The sequence below is a fragment of the Manis pentadactyla genome, chromosome 10 (assembly GCF_030020395.1).
Source record: "Manis pentadactyla isolate mManPen7 chromosome 10, mManPen7.hap1, whole genome shotgun sequence".
Taxonomy (NCBI): Eukaryota; Metazoa; Chordata; class Mammalia; order Pholidota; family Manidae; genus Manis; species Manis pentadactyla.
Genome location: NC_080028.1, coordinates 46,070,656 through 46,095,000, shown reverse-complemented (window position 1 = coordinate 46,095,000; position 24,345 = coordinate 46,070,656). Strand labels below are relative to the sequence as shown.

The 24,345-nt window shown below is 35.5% G+C and overlaps 1 protein-coding gene and 1 pseudogene across 1 annotated transcript; one reads left to right on the top strand and one right to left on the bottom strand.

The window, feature by feature from the left end:
• Positions 1–4,245: 4,245 nt before the first annotated feature.
• Positions 4,246–5,187, top strand: LOC118931241 (olfactory receptor 6C2-like). Its single transcript, XM_036923525.2, has one exon. The coding sequence runs from the start codon at positions 4,255–4,257 to the stop codon at positions 5,185–5,187; it is 933 nt and encodes a 310-aa protein (XP_036779420.2). The 5' UTR covers positions 4,246–4,254.
• Positions 5,188–22,462: 17,275 nt separating this feature from the next.
• LOC130679312 (olfactory receptor 6C2-like) lies at positions 22,463–23,399 on the bottom strand (annotated as a pseudogene).
• Positions 23,400–24,345: the final 946 nt, after the last annotated feature.

Below are 24,345 nucleotides of genomic sequence, written 5' to 3'. Positions count from 1 at the left end.
CAGATATCAGGGAAATATTATTTAATAGTTTAACTAAAGATAGAAGATCTCATCAGCCTCCACGTAGACTTGGTGATGAGGAGAGCGAAGGGTGCCCCTCTCGGTGCCATTGCACATCCCCCTGCATTTGCAGGCACTCTGCCTGGAAGAGCCTGTGGGCCTTAAAAATATGACAAAGTTAATTCAAAATTATAGCCTATAGCAACCAGTGTTTCTCAGACCCAAAGAGGATCTTTGGGCTCAATTTCTAAAATTGATGGGAGCCACCAGAAAGTAAGTGTGAACTGTTTGTTATTTATGTGCCTGAAGGTTTTGGAGCTGGAACCATGGAAATTGTGCAAAAGCAGTCCATGGGTAAAGGCAATGAGGTTAGATATTTCTGCTAGAAATTATGAGTCAAAGAAGTATCTTCATGTTCAGAGAGGATTTGAAAATTAATCTCTGAACTGCCACTTTGGTCTATATAACATGATAATGTGTCTGAACATAACCTTTGAGCAGCACTCTTGGAAGAGATTAGACTTAAGGGTAAGACCAGCTATGTACATATAATAATGGTATAATGAAAGGGGCCAAAAAAGGTATCAAAAAATGTATCTCCCTTGTTCATAGACTCTTAGAATATGAATGTTATAAATAACTTTAAAAATAAGTAAAACAGCAGGAGACTCACAGACTCCACGAAGAGAAGGCAGGTAGAGAGTATGGGGAGGGAGGGAGGGAGGGAGAAGGGGATTAAAGAGTATTATAGTCAGTACCCATAACATAGGGGGGGAACGGGGAAGGCAGTATAGCACAGAGAAGATAAGCAGTGACTCTACTGCATCTAACTATACTGTGATGGACAGTGACTGCAATGGAGTGTGTGGGGGGACTTGATAAAATGGGTGAGGGTAGTAACCACAATATTACTCATGTGAAAGCTTCCTAAGAATGTATGTCAATGACGTTTTAATAATAAAAAAAGGAAATAACTTTAAAGGGGCAGCTCCCCATTTATAATAACCTGCTAAATAGTTATTTAACTTATCCTTGATCATATCCAGCCCATCCATAGCACTGCATCAGTCCCAAAAGAGTCCATAGTAGGTCTTTGTCATGTCCATTAGTTAGAATGTTAGAATACTTTCTAGTATTTGGACCATCTGTTATTGTTATTTTACTGGAGCATTCTATCAAATAACTCACATAGAAATGTGAACATGTACATTTTTTTATTAATTTAAAGCATTTTAAAGTCAAGGAAACAAAGATGATTTTTAGTGAAATGACCATTTAGAATAAAGTGGTATGCCTCACTTTTATGAAAAATACCAATGAAATAATTATCAATTAGCATTATCTTCTCAGTAAAATATATTTAAAGTAAAATCCAAAATTATAATGCTTAAATCTCAAAGGCTTTGGCTGCAGAGATTCACATTTACCAATGGTAGGAGTGTACACTAGGGCATATTTTCTACAAGACTAGTTTGGGAGACTCTTTATTCATTATTTCTCTTTTGAGTAGTTCTTAAATGAGAAATTAATCTGATGAGAACAAAAGGATTTACACACAAGGATACCCTCTAAAATATTATTATATAATAAATGGAAGCAACCTTATTGTTCACTATTAAAACTATTATTTTTATCATTTTCCTCCTTACATGGTGGGATATGAAGAACAAGTAAAACTGTGTGTTGTAAGAATATTTAATTATGAGGAACACATGTCATAAGTGCTTTAGAAATAGATAAAGAGAGGTTAGGTGAGGAAAACATGAAGTGTTATTTATAAAATTAATTTTATAAAATAAAAATAACTGCATTACATAATTACCAATGTATAAACAGGTTTTAAACAAATACAAGGTAGTACTAATGATAGACTTGTGATTTGTTGCAGATTTTTCTTTCTTTATTATTCTTTTCTATTGGTTCTAAATGAATGTAGTAATATGTACTTATTTCATTATGGAGGAGTCAAGTAATGTTATTTCTTTAAAGAGTGAAATAATAGACAATCTCCTAATTTAAAATTATCCTTGATATCAGGAAGCGAAACAATGATGGCCTAAATCTCTAGTATGAAATATATATTTTTTGGAGTAAAGATTTTCCTCTAAAAGTTATCATTCAAACAATGATGTGAACTTATTAGTAAAGCTCAATCCAGCCATTTCCTCTGAAGTAAGGACACAAGATTATGAATTTTTGTGATATGCATGGTGTACCCTCCAGTGATAAGGACTGGGGGTCAGGGTGGGCCAGCACTCAGGCATCGGGTTATGCAGGAAGAGGGAGCTGAAGGGAAGACCATCAGAGGCACTAACTGGGATGGTGTGTGGCTCTACAGAAACCCTCATGTCTTAGTGTAGGAAAATAATTTTTGCATGATCATGTATTTTTTTATTTTCCAACACTCAGGCAAACTCGTTATCCCATAGGTCCAGGTCAGCAGCAGCATTTTCCTATGAAAGTGCCCGTTAATTCTCTAACACTGTGACAACTCTTTTCAGTAGAAAATAAGTGATGCCTTCCCTAAGTCCAGAGAGAAACAACACTTAAGGTATTTTGTAAGTAATATCTCAAAGCATCACATAAAAAAAATGGATGTCTCTGGGGAAATGTTATTCCAGTTGTTTATTGAAGAAAGTCAGATGTCCCAGAGACACTGTTTGCATTCAGGAAACATTTGAAAGCTAACATTTTCATTAATTCGTGATTATTAGAAGTGAGTAAGTATAAGCAATTGCCCCAAATCCTCAAATTACAGCTTTTCTGAAAATAGTTAAACTTTGGGTCCATCTTTACCCGGAACAAATGCCAGCTCTGACACTTCTTAGAAGTACAACATTGCCCCAATCGCTGGGGAGGTAAGTGAACAGGTAGGAAAGACAAGAAATGAAAAAATACTCAGTGGTTTCCTGAAAGATGGTATAATGGCTTCTTTGAAATGATCCACAAAAGAAGCTACATGGGGAGGCGATGCTATAGGGAAACTCAAAAGGATAGACTGTGATTTCTCAGCTTTTAAGAATATCCACACCAAATAGCCCTTTTTATTTCTTCTTGGTGTCATATTTGATCCTTGTTGAGGATTAATCCCTGATAAGAAGTGTTCCTAAGGAAAATAAGAAGTCTGCTTCTGTCCTTGGTTCAGAGTGTTGAAAACTAAAGAGGCTTCCTGGGAAGCAATGACAGAGACAGCTAAGATTAGGGACATTCCCATGGGAAACCTGATTCTTCAGAGGAAGGAATCACGGCAAAGAAGTCAACACTTTCCACAAGCTCTATTCAGCTTCCTCTGTCCATCTTGGAAGGTACAGATTTTATGTTATGAATGGAGGTAGCAAGTAGCCTTACAAGACATTTGGGAGACGAAATACCTATGCATAAATTACAGAACCCAAACAGGTTCCAGGGAAGCCTAAGGACAGGATTTGTTTTTCTGAAGAAGACCATCAGAATATCCCACTTGTCAGGATCCTGGGAAGCCTTGAGCTGTAGGATGTTAGACAACAGAAGGGTGGTGAAACAGGAATTCAGGAAAGGAAGCAAAAAAGATGATGGTCAAACTGTTACGTGGGAGGGACACACACTTGAAATTTCAGCATGATAACATAAAAGGGCACCTAATAAGAAGTTCTGGTGATAAGAGAGCCAGGAAATTTCATAGTAACTCTGTGGTATTGCTCCCAAGTGACCCACACAGTGAAGTCTTCTCTAGTGCATTGAGATTAAGGAGTTATTTAAAGACAAGTGTTGCAAAACACAGAATAATACAAGTAAGCCTTGTTGGTATTATATTGGTGCAGGGTGTGAGAATGATTTCTGACATACTCTTCTGAAAGTTGGGGAAATAAAATTTTCATACAGATATTTTCCTAGTTATTAACATGTATGGATCTCCTACTCTACACTGAGGAGTGAGGACACCATGACAGCTGCCCTAATCTTAGGGGACTGGGACATCCTTGTGCAATTTTTTTATATACTTTATAATTGGCCCTGCACCTGCAGGGAAAATGAAACTCCAGAAAGATATTTTCTATAAAACCACATTCTGAAGACCAAGGTAAAGAAGCATACAGGAATATAGCAAGTGTAATCACTTCTACATCAGAGTATTGATGATGTACTGAAAGTTTAAAAATGGGCTTCTCCTGACTTGCTTGGCTATTTTCCTCTATACAGTTTATTGAATATTATTTTTCTATTCTCTTTCCCAGATTCAGAGTTTATTATTTTCTAACATATCTGAAGACAGTGATGAAAAATCATTCTGCAATAATATTCATCCTACTTGGATTAACAGATAACCCACATCTACAGGTTTTTCTTTCAGTATTTCTGTTTCTCACCTACATTTTCACTGTTGCTGGAAATCTCATCATTATTCTCCTCACTTTGGTTGACTCTACTCTTAAAACACCCATGTACTTTTTCCTTCGGAATTTCTCCATCTTAGAAATAGTACTTACAACTGTCTGTGTTCCTCGATTCCTGTATAGCCTGACAACTGGGGACAGAAGGGTTACCTTTAATGCTTGTGCTGTCCAGTTATTTTTTATCATCCTAATTGGGGCAACAGAATTTTTTCTTCTAACTGCCATGTCCTATGACCGCTACGTGGCCATCTGCAAGCCCCTGCACTACACCACCATCATGAGTGACAGGGTTTGCACCATTCTTGTCCTTTTGTGTTGGCTGATTGGGTTAATTGTCATACTCCCCCCACTTAGCCTAGGAGTTCAGCTGGATTTCTGCAACTCCAATCTCGTTGACCATTTTGGCTGTGATGCATCTCCTCTTCTGATGATTGCATGCTCAGACACTCAATTTGTAGAGCAAATTGTTTTACTCATGGCTGTGCTGACCCTTATTTTTACATTAGTCTGTGTAGTTGTGTCCTACACATACATCATCAAGACTATTTTAAGACTCCCTTCAGTTCAGCAAAGAAAGAAGGCTTTCTCCACCTGTTCTTCCCACGTGATTGTAGTTTCCATCACCTATGGAAGTTGCATCTTCATGTATATGAAACCAGCAAAGGAATGTGTGGCCATGAATAAAGTGGTGTCATTGCTGAACACGTCAGTCATCCCTCTGATGAACCCTTTCATTTATACTCTGCGGAACAAGCAAGTCAAACAAGCCTTCAAGGACTCAATAAAAAAGATGGCGTTTCTTTCAAAGAGTTAGGAAACCAAAAAGACTTCAAAAGTTAAAGATATGTACATATAAACATTTCATTTTTTACTATGTGTTCTTATTCAAGTCTGCAATACAGTGCTGAAATTATGGTCCTATTAACCAGTGAAGTTTCTTTTCTATTACTCTTGGACCCACAGACTTAAAGAAGCATTATGGTCTTAATTCAAACAGATCTTATTTTATAATGGTTCACTTTCACTACTGAGCATGAATACAGATATTCAGAATGTCCAAAGAACATCTTATTCCTATGTTTGAAATACAGAAAGGAAATAACAATAATTTAAGCTGTATTTTTGCCCATTCACTTCTATAAATTAGTGGCTTATTCAGTCCAAAAGTTATTTATTTCAACATTCCTTCCTAGAGTAGCATCAAATGTCTCAAGAAGAGTGGGTAGATGGAATTTGTTTCTCCTTTTTTGCAATGCAGACCAGTCTGCTGTAGACTAAGGTGGGACTATTGCATTACACTAAGTTGCAATTAGAGTGGAACTTGTTTGTTGGTGTTTTCATTTTTTATATTTGGCATTATATTCCTTTACTTTTTCCAGTTTCATTGAAATATAACTGACATATAACGTATAATTCTAAGGTATACAACATAATTATTTGATATATGTGTACATTGAGAATGGTGAACACAATAAGTTTAGTTAATATCCCTCACTCAAAGAGTCACTATTTTTATCTTGTAATAAAAACTTTTTAAAGATTTGCTCTCACAGCAACTTTCAAATAAACAATAATGTGTTGGTAACTATAGTCAACATGCTGTACATTATATCCCTGGATCTTATAAGTGGAAATTTATACCTTCACCATCTTTGCCCATTTCCCTCAGTACACCAATCGAAAATCTGGTCTCTGTTCCTTTGCATTTGATATTTTTAGATTCCACTTATAATTAATATGACATGGTATTTGTCATTTTTTCTGACTTATGTCAATTCATATAATACCCTCAAAGTCCATCCATGTTTTCAAAAATAGCAGAATTTCCTTCTTTTTAGGCTTAATCATACATTTTGTACATTAATAAGGTTAACCCAATGCAATGTTACTTCTCACCTCAACCTGATTCAAAAATTTTTATGACCCATTCCCATAAATATTACTCAGGTTTCTGTTGATATAAATTAGCTGTCTTGAAATACTTTTGGTGTATATATTACTTCCTTCCATGTCATACTCTGTATCAAATGCCTGGGAATCTATTTGAACCTGGTCTGGTTATTACACTACAAGTAATGATATATGGTGGGGATGGTTCTTGAAGAATTTTAGCATTTTTTTCAAGAAAACTACCTCAAAGTAGATCACTGTAGATTATTCAGGAAGGAAGAGATTAAACTTGGAGGCAAGATATAACTGTGTGCTTCTCTGGGATTTCATTGGAATCTGTCCATTCATTGTGTCATCTTTGAAATCCTGGTGATTGTAAATTCAATTTGCATTGAAATTAATTCATCCTCAAAATTAGACATTGATTGGTTTCCAGAAATTCTGTAGCTACAGGAGATACTGGCTTGTTTTTGGGAAGTCATAGTTTTCTGATTTCTTTTTCATACCTTGATGTGGAAATTTAAAATACTGGTATCATCTCTTTTCTCTCTCTACATTCTCCAGATACTTAGAAATAAACAACCAAAGTCACAGTTCTTATTTTCCTCATTTTCCACTAACACATTCCATGAAAGCACCAACTTGGTAAAACAAACCACTACAGCTGAATACATTCAAGGACCAATAAACCCATCTCCTCACAGGAGGGCTGCAAACCACGATGGATATTTCTGCAAATTAACTTTAACATGTGCTTGACTCATATCTAAGTTACACTGCAAGATCTTAGATGGCACCTCATCTCCTGAAGGTCTTTCCCGGTATTCCTCCACCAACGCCCATGCCAAAGATAATAAATTCTATTAGAAAATAGAAAGTGCTACTCGTTTTTTAAGGTGAGGCACCAAGCACACTATGCTGCCAAACAAAAAGAGTTTTAAGAGATGGCAAAATTTAATCATAACCAAATAAAGTTATAGAAATACTAAGAAACATTTCAAAAACCTAGAACTTTAGAGAAATATTTTAATGCATGTAAAAGAGCTTAAGAAGAAATAGAGTATCATGAACATACATGTTCTCCTAGCTTACACCCTAAAAATTCAAGCAAAGTATTAGAAACCATTATTTTCCAAATAATTGGCATCAGGAAGGAAGGACAGTGATACCTGAGAGATGATTACGTCAGTTTATTTCCTGGAGACACTGCAGGCAGGGGCCCCCTGTGGAGCCCATCAGTCTGCTGGAGCAGCGAAGGTGCAGCTGATAGTCAGGAGGCTGAAGTTCACAAGCAGTACCAAGAGGTGGGAGAGGCAGGCAGGGAGATACCCAATGATCTATAGTCAGCCCATTGTGAGCATTCAGCTGAGCATATGCATGAAATGGAATTACCTGGTTGAGGTAAGAATTACCCAGTAAGATTTCATGAATAATACCCTGAGCTCACAAAAGAGTGGAAATGGCTCCTATTCACACACCAAACAGAATTTAAAATCTCATCATTTACTGGGTATAATTCAGAAAGATTTGCCTCAGTTTTGAGAATAGAAATCTAGGCTAAACCCTGCTCTGGTCCAGGTTAACATAGACTAACGCAGACCCTGAAAGGATAAAACTATTTCCAAGTGGTGTTAATGATGCCAGAACAAGCCTAAAGAACCTTTACAGGGATAGAAATACATCTGACCTTCAAGAAGGTAAATTCATCATATCTGACACAATGGAAATTTAACAAACATGCAAAGTAGAAGGAAAATACAACATTTAATGAGAAGAATAAGCAAAACAAACAGACCCCAAAATGACACAAATGATAAAATTTAAGTAAAATACAGCAAAGAGTAATGCTCAGTTAAAAAAAAGTAATACTATTGTGGCATTTGAAGAAATAATAAAATACATTTAAAACATTCATTATAATTCTTGTACTCCATATGTTGAAGGAGAAGATTGAACATGTTAAGTAAAAACATGAAAATTTTAACAAAGATGCAAACTAACTTTATAGAGATGAAAATTTATCATATAAGAAAATTTATCTTGAATAGTTTTAATATCAGTTAGGTAGTGAAGAATAAACTTCTAGGTAACTGGAAGAAATAGCAATAAAATTTTTCTTTCTGAAACATACAAGGAAAAGAAAGTATTGATTAGAAAAGTAGTGATTCTTTTCAATATTCTCTTCTAATTTGAGTAAGGTATTTTGTGTGTTGTTTTTGTGTTTTATTTGGAGGAATGGTGGTCAATATTGTACTAATATTTCACAACAAAATTTCCAATCCTTTCAGCATTGGTAAGGAAATGTTAAGAGTGAAGTCATGCTTAGATTTCCTGTAACACCTATTCCCATTTTTCATCATTAAGATTATAATCTCAAAGACATTTCTTACAAGAGGGGTGACTTATCAAGGTCAGTACTTAATGGAAGGCCATATCTAGACTCGGAAAAGACAGAATTAAATAGAATCTGAACTAAATATGCTTAGGAATCCTGACATCATTGTTCCCCTAATACTTTGATAGCAAAATCTTTTGACTAAGTCACCAAAGGTTCATTTCACTTGATTGTTCCTCAGAGTGTGTAAATAAATGTCTTTAACATGGGGGAAATGGAAGTAGCAAGAATTGATGGGTATTTCATCTTTTGCTGAGGGTTTGATATAATCATGGATGCAGCTGCTATAGGTGATAGAAACTGTGAGTATATGGGATGAACAAGTGGAAAAGGCTTTTGTCCTCTGCTGGGCAGAGGAGAGTCTTAGAACTGTTCTGATGATGTACATGTAGGACGGAATCATCACACACACCAGAGTCCTGATGAAGGTCATCACAGCACCAACAATAACCATATGCTCTATGTGCCATTTATCTGAGCTTGAGATCTTCAGCATAGGGTTAGCATCACAGAGAAAGCTGTCAATGGCATTAGAGGCACAGAATTCCAATTCCTGTCCCAAGAGTGGTGGCAATATGATCAACAATGTAGTCATCCAACAGCAGAAGACAAACCTTTTGCAGACTCTAGTGTTCATAATAGTTATGTAATGCAGGGTGTTGCAGATGGCTACATGTCAATCAAAGGACATGGTGGCCAAAAACATCTGTTAAAATAGTTGGCATACACAAGCATTATAGGTAATAGTCTTATCAACTGTTGATATACTTTACAAGAATCTAGGAATGCAGGCAGAAGTGAATGAGATTTCTTCTAAGAAGGAAAAATTTTGGAGAGGAAAGCACATCACAGTTTTAAGGTTAAAATTCACTAATGTGAGGATGCCAGATTACCGGTTTCCAGTTACTCTCAACGGGCAGGTGATCAGTGAAATACAAAAATCAGAATACAAATGTGGGTTCATCTGTGAGTCCCAGGAGATGAAACCTGTTAGTGACATATGATTTCTCCTTTCTGTGTCCTGAATTTTGTCCAATCTGAGAAGATGGGTGTGAAAAAGTGCTAAGATGGATTTTGTTCAGAAAAGCCAAGCAATGTATTTTCCATGTATTTTGTTTTACTTAGTAATGAATTTTTAAAGTAATTCATACTCATCACTGTTGATAGCATATCATTAGATGAATTAAAAATCTGGCTTTCAAACATTATTCTACAACATGTGATAAGGTAGACATTTCATATTGGAGCTCTTTGTACACAATTAAACATACATAAAAATACATACTTACAGACATATATTAGCAACAAAAATATCAATAAAATACTAACTCTTTGTTGCTATGCTCTCTGATGTTTATGTTCTAATGTATCTCATTAAAATAAGTACAAATAACATGAAATTGATTTTATAATCTACTAAATGTTCATAATCTTTATTTGAAAAAAGTTGAAGTTTTTATGGGTTCTTTAAAAATATATTCCAAGGAAAAGATAATCTTTCAATGATAGTTTTTAAAATGTGCACTATCCTTTTAATTTGCACTTTGGAATAGATTGGTTTAGCATACTTGTTTGCCAAAGAGTATTTCCTTATTTTTTATCTCATTTTAATTACTTTATTATACTCTTAAAGCCTTTTTGTTTTCCGAATAAGTTAAAAATACATGACGTGTGTTTATAACACAAGATGTTTCTAGATCCATCTGCCAATGCAGTTGAGGACTGTTTTCCACTGAATGAGTCACCTTACATGGACTACCTGTCTGGAAAAAAATTTCATCTAATCATTTATGTTTTTCCCTCCCCCTTATTCCATCCATTTACTGATTCTGACTATACCTGGCTCTTCATGAATCATTCCTCTTTTTTCCACTCTTCAGAAGATTCCTTCCAAATCTCCCAAGACACATTAAGAACTTTCTATGTGTTTTTGTCAGACTCTATGCTTAATAGAGGATGTAAAAAAATTGCTGAAAAGAGAATATTTATCTTGTTAAATACAATAACTGCAGAGCTGAAGGAGATATAGAGTTAATTCAAGGTAATATTTTCTCTCAGACCTTGATCAAGTTATATTATTTATTATGGGGACTCAATTTTAAAACTACTGTGACAGCTCTTACTTTTGCCCAATCCCTGACTCTAATTTAAGTGATTCTTTTACGTTTGGTGGAGGAAATGTTCTGAATGGCTCCTAAGTCACACAACCTGACTATACACTCAGCATATATATAAATACCTGTATTAAGGCAAAAAAGCATTACCTGACTTATCACTGTCTTGGACAGTGAAATAGCTTTCCTTTTATGGATTCCGTTCATGATTCCTCAATATACCTGCCAGAAACATTAACACAAGTGATAAAAGCTCTTAAAAAATCTGGTTTTGGAACAACAATCTCACTGTCATTGGTCTTAAGCTGAAACCAACTAACTACACTAACATCTACTAAAAGGATTTCAATCTCCAATGCTTATGGCCATAAATAAATTGAAAAAAAACTACATCATTTGTTATATAAATTTTAATTAATTGGCTCTTTGAAGGTTTAAAATAGTCCTTTCTTACTTTCTTATTTGCTTTAAATTGTTCTTTCCTTTATAAGTGGGAGAAACTCTGCATGCAACAACTGTCCCCTTCCTATGTTAAATCTCCAAGAGTTTATGAGTTTTGGTAAAGGATGGAGGGATCACTATGGTCTGGTATTTTAGGATGAGCTGGGCACTCCCAAGAACGTGAGCCTCACACAACTAACAGGAAATTAAGTGAATAGTAACAATAGATTAAGTAATTAAAATAATAAACAGACTAAGAGTCTCAAAATATAGGAAAGGCCACCTACTTCTCTTGTCTTCAGTCTTAACACAACTATGCCTTACACAAGTCTGGAAACTTTAGGCCATTTCCTGGCTCCTAAATATCTTGAAAATAAATTAGCAATCTTGTTTGACTAATGTACGTTTACTACTTTTCTCTTTTAGAAAACAACATTTTTTAGAGCGCAAGGATCTACATTTTGTCAGCACACGATTTCCGATTCAAGGTTGCTTCCTTAAGTCAATCAATTCCAAATTATAAACTCTAGTTTCCTTTTTACTACAACTTAAGTAACTATTCTTATGTCCCTAACTTTGGTCAAATGTATCAAACTGTTTCTAAGAAAAAATAATTTTCTAAGTCTCTCAAAGAGTACAGACATAGTGGTCCCAGTTGACTGTGTATCGCTGAGCATCCTGAGGGTCGGAAGCATGAAGAAATGTTTACATAGACTTCATAGCAGACTTCTGGTCTCTCTAGCTCAGGGACACCTACTCACTGCACAGACAGCTCATGGATGGCATTGATTTACTTGGCCATTTCATTCCCAATAGGGGGTCAAGACTTTCCTAACAAGGTGTTTGTGTTATTTTGAAAGGCAATCCATGGTTTAGGGGAATATCAGGAAATCCCTGGTTAGATAGATGTGATAAATGAATGTTCCTAGACACAATGAGTATTTTTTACAATAACCAGATTGATATTTTTTTATGTGCCAAACATGAAACCAAGTGAATAAACACAAGTCCCAGGTGAATTAGGCTCCAAAGTTATTTGTGAATTTTGTGTCGTCTTTTGACAAAGATCTTAAAGTAGGCAGCTGTGGGAACAGTGCCCTCAGAGAACTCAAGATTCCACAGTGATACTTATCACAGGACTTTACACAAAATAAAAGCCAAATTAAAAAGTGCAAGCCTACCTTTTCCTCCTTATACTCAATAATATCTGTAGCAGCTAATCACTGTAACAGAATACAGTTATCACTTTTCTCCTTTGGTAACATAATTTTACCTTAAGAAATTGCTATTTATTATTTAAAACTTAGGATTACAAAAAAATAGAAGAATTAAAATTTAAAGTAGTAAGTACTTTTAAGGTCTCCAGTTATACCCTCCCATCAGATTCCTATGTAAATAGATTCATTGTTTTTTGTGTATTCACAAATATAAAACATCATTTCTGTGTTGTTTTTCAAATTGCTATGATAATTAAAAACATAGTCCATAGTCCATCAGGAACACCCACACAAGGCAAGCCCCCAGGAGTGGGTCGATTTATATTGTGAGGATGGTTGCCTAGGTCCGAACTTGCTTTGCTGTAACATTTTTGTAATTTTAAACTTAAGGAAATATTTCAAAAGTAGTAAAAGTACTTGATATGCCCTTTATCTAGAACCACATTTGTTTGTTTTTCATTAAATTAAATTAAATTAAATCAAAATTTGCATCATTTGGGGAATATTTCTTATTACTTTTTGGTGAATTCCACCAGAACTTGATATCAATCCTAACAACAGACACTTTCTGATTCCTTAAAAAATATTTTGCTAGTATAAAAAAAAGACTACCTCAAGCTTCTTATAGATTCTAATTAAAAATTGTATTTATATACATGTAAAAGAAGAGAGAGATGGAGAGAGAATGATAAAGTAAATCATACAAAACAAACAAATGTGAGTGGCTCCTAAGTCACACTATAACCTGACTGTATACTCAGTATTTATATAATACTTGCATGAAGGCAAAAATAGTTTTACTTGACTTATTCCTGTGTTTCAGAGAGAAATAATTTTCCTTTTATGGATTCCATTCTTGCTTCCTCAATACAACTGCAAAAAATATACTAACAACAAAGATTAAAAGTTTTAAATTCTGAATTTAGACCATCAACTGCTTAGTCATTGTTTCTCAGCTAACAGCAACTTTCTACATTAATACCTGCCAAATTATTTTGTTCACCGATGCTTCTTTTAGGCAATAAATAAATTGAGAAAAAAACTACATCATTTGCTATATAAATTCTAATTAATTGGCTATGTGAGGGTTTCACTTAATTGCTTTAAAGTAGTCCTTTTCATCGGAAGTGGGAGATACTCTGTACTCACCATCTGCCCATTTCCCAAAGTAAATCCCTAAGAGTTTACAGGTTTCAGTAAAGAGATGCAGGGATGACCATGGTTTGTTGTTTCAGGAAGAGCCAAGCATTCCCAAGAATGTGAGCATCACACAGCTAAAAATAAATTAAATGAATAGTTACAATAGACTAAGCAATTAAAATAATTAAATAGAATAATAGACTTGAGATACAGAAAAACAAACATATAGAGGCCACCTACCTCTCTTTCCTTCAGTCTTAACACAACTGTGCCTTACACAACCCTGGAAACTTTATGCCTTGTCCTTGCTCCTAAATATCTTGAAAATAAATTGACACTATTGTTTGACAATACATGTTTACTTCTTTAATCCTTTAGAAAACTGAGCATTTTAGAGAATTCAGGAATGTAAATTATATCAGCAGATGTTTTCCAAGTTAAAGTTGCTTCTAGAAATATTCCTTCATCTCACCTATTTTTAGATGACCTACTATGTGTTGGTATACAAATCCAGCCCTATCAAAGTCTTCAATCAATTCAAAATTACAAACTCTTGTTTCTTTGTACCACAATTCAATTAACTATTGCTATGTCTCTACATTTGTAAAATGTATCAAACTGCTTCTTAAATAAACTAATTTTCTATGTCTCTCAAAGACCACAGATATATTGATTTGAGTTGGGTATTTATCACTGAATATCCCAAGAGTTAGAAGGATGAGGAAAGTTTGCATAGGATTGTATGTGGACAGAAGTCCCAGGTGAATTATAATCCAATGTTATTTATCAATCTTTCGTGTAACCTTTTGGCAAAGATCCTGAAACAGGCAGCAGTGGGGAAGGTGTCTTCAGAGAATTAGATTCTACAATGATATTTAGCACAGGACTTTACCCAAAATAAAAATCAAGTGAAAAAGAGCAAGCCTACCTTTTACTCCTTTTATTCAATAACATCTGTAGCTGCTAAAAGCTGTAACAGAATGTAATTACCCCTTTTCCCCTTTGGTAACATATTTTTAGCTTAAGTAATTCTTATTCTTAAAAAATTAACATAACAGAAATAGAAAAATTAAGCTAAAAGCTAAAAACCACCAATAATGTCTCTATTATGCCCTTTCATAAATTCCCTATGTAAATATATTCCTATTAACGGGTATATTCACAAGTATGAAGCATCCTTTATGGGTTGTTTTTCAAGTCACTTTGGCAATTAAAAACTAAAAATTATTTTTATCTCAATAAGTATAAATTTATATACTCATATGGGGAATATGTAACATTTATTTTTGGTGTGCCCCATCATATTTTGAAATTAATCCTAACAGATGAAACTTTCTAATTTCTTAAAAAACTTTCACTATTGGGAACCAGCATCCCAGTGTGAACCAAAGCAAAGGACACCACCTCTAGTCAGGTGACTGCAGCTGCCTTGGAGGGAATGCATGACTTAGCACTTCCTGTTTACCTCTTTCTGTGGAAGGCAGACTCCAGTGTGGAAAAGTAGCACAAATTATCTAGAATCAGATAATAAAAGTTAAAAGATTATAGTATAGATTCCGAAAGGAGGATTCCAAAGGGCAGCATGAGAGGTGATACAGAAACCTCCTCCCAATTGCACATATAATATGAAAATATAACAAATAGATAAAATCCTTAAAGAGTAACAGGAAAGAAGGCTGCAACAGACCATCTGCACCAGGAGAAATCAACAGACCTGAAGGAGAAAGGTAACCAGGCTGCTCCCTTGTGACCCCCACCATTGCTCTAGGGGCTAAGCAGCTCCAGAGAGTAGAGCTTCTGGGCACTAAGGGGTGCCATATACAAATATGAAACATCAAAGGAAATGGCACAAACACCAGAAAGAGGGCCAAGTGAAACTGAACTCATCAATCTTCATGAAAGACATTTCAAAATAAAAATAATACACATGCTCATGGAGCTACAGAGAAATATTCAAAAACTCAGGGATGATTTCCGGAATGGGACACAAACACTTAAAAATACAGTACCTGAAATGAAACAAACAATGGAGGGACTTGAACCAGATTAGCTGAAGTAGAGGAGAAAGTAAATGTAATAGAAATTAGAGAACAGGCATACAAAGAAACTGAGACACAGAGAGAAAAAGGACCTCTAAGAATGAAAGAATATTAAGAGAACAGTGTGACGAATCCAAACAGAACAATATTTGCATTATAAGGGTACCAGAAGAAGGAGAGAGAAAAATGGAAAGAAGGTATCTTTGAGGAGGTAATTGCTGAAAGCTTCCCCTATCTGGGGAAAGAGGGGAAAGAGATAGTCTCTCAGGTCATGGAGGTGCACAGATCTCTCAACACAAGGGACCAAGGAAGACAGCACCAAGACATATAGTAACTAAAATGGCAAAGATCAAGGATAAGGACAGAATATTAAAAGAAGCCAGAGAGATAAGAAATATCACATACAAAGGAAAACCCATTAGGCTATTATCAGACCTCTCAGTAGAAACCTTACAGGCCAGAAGGGAGGGGCATGATGTACTTAATGCAATGAAACAGAAGGGCCTCCATCCACAAATACTTTATCTGGCAACATTATCATTTAAATTTGAAGGAGGGATTAAATAATTTCCAGATAAGCAAAAGCTGAGAGACAAACCATCTCTATAGTGTATTTTAGAGGGACTGCTATAGATGGAAGTATTCCTAATGCTAAATAGCTACCACCAAAATAAATAAAACCATAGTAAAGAGAGACCAATTAATTACTAATCAGATGCAAAACAAACATAAAAAATCACCCCAAAATCCGTCAAGGTATAGACAAAGAATACAGAACATGATGCTTAATATATAAAGAATGGAGGAAGAAGAAAAAGGAGAGAAAGAAAAGAACATTTAGATTGTGTTTGTAATTGTACACTAAATGAGTTAAATTAGACTGTAAGATAATAAGGAAGTTACCCTTGAACCTTTGGTAACCATGAATCTAAAGCATGCACTAGCAATAAGTACATAAATATCAATAATCACCCTAAATGTAAATGGTCTGAATGCACCAATCAAAAGACATAGAGTCACTGAATAGATGAAAAAACAGTACCCATCTATATGCTGCCTGAAAGAGACTCAATTCAAACCCAAACACTACACAGACTAAATGTGAAGAGATGGAAAAAGATATTTCATGCAATCAAGAGGGGGGGGAAGCAGGAGTTGCAGTATCAGACAAAATAGATGTCAAAACAAAAGAAAGTAACAGGAGACAAAGAAGGACATCATACAATGATAAAGGGCCAGTCCAACAAGAGGATATAACTATTATAAATATCTATGAACTCAACATGGGAGCACCTTCATATGTGAAACAAATACTAACAGAATTAAAGGGGGAAATAGAATGCAATGCATTTATTTTAGAAGACTTCAACACACCACTCACTCTATAGGACAGATCAATCAGACAGAAAATAAGTAAGGAGACAGAGGCACAGAACAACACATTAGAGCAGATGGACCTGATAGACATCTACAAAATACTCCATCCAAAAGCAGCATTATACAAATTCTTCTCAAGTGCACATGGAACATTTTTAATAATAGATCACATACTAGGCCTTGAAAAGAGGCTCAGTAAATTCAAAAAGATTGAAATTGTACCAACTAGATTCTCAGGCCACAACATTATGAAACTAGAAATAAATTAAGCAAATAAAACAAAAAAGCACACAAACACATGGAGGCTTAACAACATGCTCCTAAATAATCAATGGAACAATGATCAAATAAAAACAGAGATGAAGCAGTATAAGGAGACAAATGGCAGCAATACTCAACACTGCAAAATCTGTGGGATGCAGAGAAGGATATGCTAAGAGGGAAGTATATTGGAATACAGGCTTACCTCAGGAAAGAAAAACAATCCCCCATGAACTGTCTGAACTCACAATTAATGAAACTAGATAAAGAAAGAAAATGAGTCCCAAAGTCAGTAGAAGGAGGGACATAATAAAGATTAGAGAAGATTTAAATAAAATCAAGAAGAATAAAACAATGCAATCAATGAAATCAGAAGTAGGTTCTTCAGGAAAATAAATGAAATAGATAAGCCCCTAGCCAGACTTATTAAGAGAAAAAGGGAGTCTACACACATAAGCAGAATCAGAAATAAGAAAGGAAAAAAATCACTACAGACACCACAGAAATACAAACAATTACTAGAGAATACTATGAAACAAATTGGATAACCTAGAAGAAATGGACATCTTTCTAGAAAAATACAAACTTCCAAGGCTGACCAAGGAAGAAACAAAAAATCTGAACAGACCAATTGCCTGCAATGAAATTGAATTGGTAATCAAAAAACTACCTAAGAACAAAACCACTGGAACAGATGGCTTCACTGCTGAATTTTATCAGTCATTTAGAGAAAATATAATATCCGTCCAAAAAATTTTCCAAACTGTAGAAGATGAGGGAATACTTCCAAACTCATTCTATGAGGCCAGAATCACTCTAATATCAAAACCAGGCAAAGACACCACAAAAAAAGGAAAACTATAGATAAATATCCGTGATGCACATAGATGCAAAATACTCAAAAAATATTAGCAAACTGAATTCAAAAACACATCAAAAAAATCATCCATCATGATCAAGTAGGATTTGTTCCAGGGATGCAAGGTTAGACAACATTTGAAAATCCATTGACATCATCCTCCACATTAACAAAAAGAAGGACAAAAACCACATAATCATCTTCATAGATTCTGAAAAAGCATTTGACAAAATTCAACATCTATCCATGATAAAAACTCTTAACAAAATGACTATAGAGTGCAAATACCTCAACATAATAAAGGCCATATATGACAAACCCGCAGCCAGCATCATACTTAACAGCAAGAAGCTGAAAACTTTTCCTCTAAGATCAGGAACAAGACAAGGATGTCCACTTCCCCACTTCTATTCAACATAGTACTGGAGGTCCACGCCATGCCAATCAGATGACACAAAGAAATTAAAGGCATCCAGATTGGTAAGGAAGAAGTTAAACTGTCATTGTTTGCAGATGACATGATATTGTACATAGAAAACCCTAAAGATTCCACCCCAAAACTAGTAGAACTAATAACTGAATCCAGCAAAGTTGTAGGATATAAAATCAATACACAGAAATCTCCTACATTCCTACATACTAAAGATGAAGTAGCAGAAAGAGAAACCAGGAAAACAATCCCATTCATAATTACATCAAAAAGAATGAAATACCTATGAATAAATCTAACCAAGGAAGTGAAACACCTATACTCTGAAAACTATAAGGCACTCATTAGAGAAATTAAAGAAGATATCAATAAATGGAAATGCATGCCATGCTCATAGATTGGAAGAATTAATATTGTCAAAAGGGCCATCCTGCCTAAAGCAATCTACAGATTCAATGCAATCCCTAAAAAATTACCAACAGTAATTTTTCAATGAACTGAAACAAATAGTTCAAAAATTCATATGGAACCACAAAAGACCCTGAATAGCCAAAGCAATCCTGAGAAGGAAGAACAAAGCTGGGGAGATTATGCTCCCCAACTTCGAGCTCTACTACAAAGCCACAGTATTCAAGACACTTGATAGTGGCACAAGAACAGACCCATAGATGAATGGAACAGAAAAGAGAGCCCAGATATAAACCCAAGTATATATGATCAATTGTTATACAATAAAGGAGCTATGGACATGCAATGGGGAAATAAAAGCCTCTTCAGAAGCTGGTGTTGACAAAAATGGATAGCTACATGCAAGAAAATGAGACTGGATCATTGTCTAACTCCATACACAAAAGTAAACTTGAAATGGATCAAAGACCTGAATGTAAGTCATGAAACCATAAAACAGTAGAAAACATAGGAAACATCTCTTGAATATAAACATAAGCAACTTTTTCCTGAACGCATCTTCTCGGGCAAAGGAAACAAAAGCACAAATAAAGAAATGGGACTACATCAAACTAAAAAGCTTCTGTACAGCAAAGGACACCATCAACAGAACAAAAAAGCATCCTACAGTGTGGGAGAATATGTTTGTAAATGACATATCTGACAAGGGGTTAACATCCAAAATATATAGAGTACTCTTGCCTCAACAAACAAAAAGAAAATAACCCTATTAAAAATGGGTGAAGGATATGAACAGACAATTCTCCAAAAAAGAAATTCAGACTTCCAACAGGCCCATGAAAAGATGCTCCACATTTCTAATCATCAGGGAAATGCAAATTAAAACCACAATGAGATATCAACTCACACCCATTAGGATGCCCACATAGAAAAGACTAGGAACAATGAATGCTGGAGAGAATGTGGAGAAAGGGGAACCCTCCAACACTGCTGGTGGAAATGTAAGCTAGTTCAACCATTGTGGAAAGCAATATGGATGTTCCTCATAAAACTAAAAACAGAAATACCATTTGATCCAGGAATTCCACTCCTAGGAATTTACACTAAGAATGCAAGAGCCAAGTTCCAAAAAGACATATGCACCCCTATGTTTATTGCAGCACTATTTACAATAGCCAAGATATGGAAAGAACTTGTGTCCATCAGTAGATGAATGGATAAAGAAATGTGGTACATATACACAGTGGAGTACTATTCAGCCATAAGAAAGCAAGAAGTCCTACCATTTGCAACGACGTGAATGGAGCTAGAGGGTATTATGCTCAGTGAAATAAGCCAGGTGGAGAAAGACAAGTACCAAATGATTTCCCTCATTTGTGGAATACAACTACGAAGCAAAACTGAAGGAATGAAATAGCATCAGACTCACAGACTCCAAGAAGGGACTAGGGTTACCAAAGGGGAGGGGTGGGATAAGGTGGGTGGAGAGGGAGGGAGAAGGGAACTGAGGGATATTATGATTAGTACACATGGTGTTTGGGGAGGTCTGGAGAAGACAGTGTAGCACATAGAAGACAAATAGTGACCCTGGGGCATCTTACTACACTGATGGACAGTGACTGCAATGGGGTATAGGGGGGACTTGATAATAGGGGTGAATGTAGTAACCACATTGTTTTTCATGTGAAACTTTCATAAGAGTGTATATCAATGATATCTTAATAAAAATAAAAATGGAAGAGAAAGAAAAGAAAATCAACCAAAAAAGTTTAGTCTAATATGTATTTTTTAGGATGTTCCTTGTAATTATCTCTTGAGAAGCAGAACCATTTACCTGAATAAATATTTCTTTTGAAAAATCAATAAAACTAGTTTTGAAAAGTAGTTCTACTCCTTGTTAGCAATATTCACTTTTTTAAACTTCCATTTCTCCACATTCCTCCAGTGTAAATTGTGATAATACATACAACTTGGAGGCTGATTTTCACATATTTCAATATTATAAATTTTCAACAAATTTTGGCTTCAATTTTATTTACTTCAGTTATTTAAAAATAAACACTGTGACACAATTGTTACTTATACTCATGCAATTCTTTATCTTTTATTAACAGACTCATGCCAGATGTTACTCTAGTGTTTTTCTCATCTCATATGAGTTCTCATTTTGCATCATCACAAATTTCAAATCATCATATTGGAAACTTAACCATTATGTAACTAATATTTGTCTAGGTGCCAGGCATAAAGCATTCTAGAATTTGGCATATGAGGCAGACATTCCCCAAGGCATTTGCCATTCAGAGTAGAATAAGGATAAATAAACATGAAATTATAGTTTGGTAAGGCATGAAAGCAACGGGTAAGTGATGACACTAGTGTGAATGAGTCAGACTAACCCAGGCCTAGTGGTATTATTGGTGGAATCACGAGACATGCTTAGCAAAAATTCCTGTGGGCATGTCATTTAAACTGGAGGTTTGGAAGTTGAAAAGGTAAGGGAAAGTTCCATCCAACAGAGTCCAAATGTGACAAGTGTCCTTAAGTAGGAGATCAAGGATCAAAGGAAATTTTACTATGCTGCCCTGTGGAAGTGGAAGTTGGTACAGAATGTTTCCAGTAATGAAATTCTGGTCTTTCTTTAAGGAATTATGCTTGCATGCATAATTCGGACTCAAAATGACATTTTTTTCATTTAAAAAAGCAAATCATCACATTGATATTTGTAGCCACATTTTATTGTCCTTTTTTTTTCTTTCCCAGATTATTTGGCTTACTACATATTTATCATTCTTCTTGCTTTTGTGACTTTCCTTGGACTTGCTGCCATCTGTATGCTTAAACACTCTACACTCAAGATTTACATTTTAATTGGCACATCAATGTAAATCTGTGCTATGTAACTTCATTGAAGGATTTACCTTTAACAGGAGTTACCAGGACATTTCTCTCTTCATTGTAACCTAATTCATGATCCTTTGGCAAATTTTAAATAACTTTTATCTTGGATAAGACACACTCAATAAAACATGTGAATATTGTCATCTTAAAGATTCTTCAGTAGTAAATGCTTCTTTCAAATCCTAAATCTTATACTTATTCCTTATTTTAATTTATCTTGGGTTTATGAAATTTTTCCCTATAACACTTAGAAAGGTATTGATTCTTCTCAATACTACACCTCCTCTTATTTATGGTTTTTGGTTTGCTTTGTGTGTTTGTTATATTTGGAGGAATAGTGGGCACTATTGCACTAATGTTTTACAATAAATTTCCCAATCCTTTTAGCATTGGTAAGGAAATATTAAGAGTGAAGTCATGCTTAGATGTCCTGAAACACCTATTCTCACTTTTCTTCATTAAGATTATTATCTCAAAGAGGTTTCTTTATAAGACGATGAAAGAGGTGACATGACCAGGGTCAGCACTGAATGGAAGGCTATGTCCAGAATGGGAAAAGAGAAAATAGGATAGAAACTGAAGAAAATATGCTCAGGGGTCCTGACATGGATGTACCCCTAATTCTTTGACAGCAACATAAATCTTTTGACTAAGTCATTAAAGGCTCGTTTCACTTGTTTGTTCCTCAGAGTATAAATAAATGGGTTCAGCATGGGGGAAATGGAAGTAGTGAGTATTGACACTCCCTTATTAATGGTCATTTCATCTTTTGCTGAAGGTTTGATATAAACAAAGATGCAGCTGCCATAGGTGATGGAAACCATGATCATGTGGGAAGAACAGGTGGAAAAGGCTCTTGTCCTCTGCTGGGCAGAGGGGAGTTTTAGAATTGTTCTGATGATGTACATGTAGGACAGAACCACACACACCAAAGTCATGAGGAAAATCATCACAGCACCAACAATAACCATCTGATCTATGAGTCATGTATCTGAGCATGAGATCTTCAGCATAGGGTTAGCATCACATGCAAAGTGGTCAATGGCATTAGAGGCACAGAATTCCAGGTCCAGTCCCAAACTGAGTGGTGGCAATATGATCAACAACGAAGTCATCCAACAGCAGAAGACAAGCCTTTTGCAGACCCTGTAGTTCATAATAGTCATGTAATGCAGGGGTTTGCAGATGGCTACATATCGATCAAAGGAAATGGAGGCCAAGAGAAAAAATTCTGTTACTGCAAAAACATCTGTAAAAAATATTTGGCACACAGCAGCATCATAGGTGATTGTCCTGTCAACTGTTTATAAGCTGTACAAGAATCTAGGAATGCATACAGAAGTGAATGAGAATTATAAGAAAGAAATTTTGGAGAAAAAAGTACATTGCAGTTTTAAGGTGGGAATCCACTAATGTGAGGATGATGATACTCAGGTTTCCAGTTACACTCAACATGTAGGTGATCAGTAGAAATATAAAAATCAGAATCTGTAGCTGTGGGTCATCTGTCAATTCCAGGAGGATGAAACTGATTAGAGATGTATGGTTTTTCATTCCTCAGTCCTGAATTTTGCCCAATCTGCATCTAAAGATAGAGAATTAAGATCTGAGAAGATGGTGGGAAAATAGTGTTACAATGGGTTTTGTTTAGAAAAGCCAAATGTATTTTACATGTATTATGTTTTACTTAAAATGAGTTTTAAAAATAATTCATACTTTTGGCTCTGTTGATAGCATATCATTACATGGATCAGAAACCTTATTTTCAAATGTTTTTCACTACAACATATGGTAATGTAGACATTTCATATTGCAGCCCAGTGTACATGTTCACACCCACACAAATAATTGACACACATATTTTGGAAACAAAATGACAATAAAATAGTAACCCTTAGCTGCCCTGCTATCTGATGTTTTATATTCTGATGTATCTCATTAAAAATAAATAGAAATAGGGGGAAGCCAAGATGGCAGCATGAGTAGAGCAGCGGAAATCTCCTCCCAAAACCACATATATCTATGAAAATATAACAAAGACAACTCTTCCTAGAATAAAGACAAGAGGACACAGGACAACATCCAGACCACATCCACACCTGCGAGAACCAAGTGCCTCGTAAAGGGGGTAAGATACAAGCTCCGGCATGGCGGTAACCAAGCGCTCCTCCCCCAAACTCCCGGCAGGAGAAGAGTAAGAAGAGCGGGAGGGAGACGGAGCCCAGGACTGCTGAACACCCAGCCCCAGCCATCCAGACTAGAGTGCAGACACAGTGCATGTGTGGGGCCCTGGATTCTAGGGAAACAGGTCAGCAGGAATGGTGAGCAGGTACCAGAGGTCTGGCGCCGAAGGATATAAGAAAAGCGAGTGGCCATTTTTTTTTCTGTTTTGTTTTGGTGAGCACTTTTTTGAATTCTTAAAGGGATACAGACCCCAATACTAGGGAAACAGGGCAGCAAGACCGGTGAGCACATGCCTGAAGCTGGCACCAGAGAATAA

Excerpts from the sequence above, each read along its gene's own strand:
- LOC118931241 (XM_036923525.2), top strand. The coding sequence starts at position 4,255 with ATGAAAAATCATTCTGCAATAATATTCATCCTACTTGGATTAACAGAT.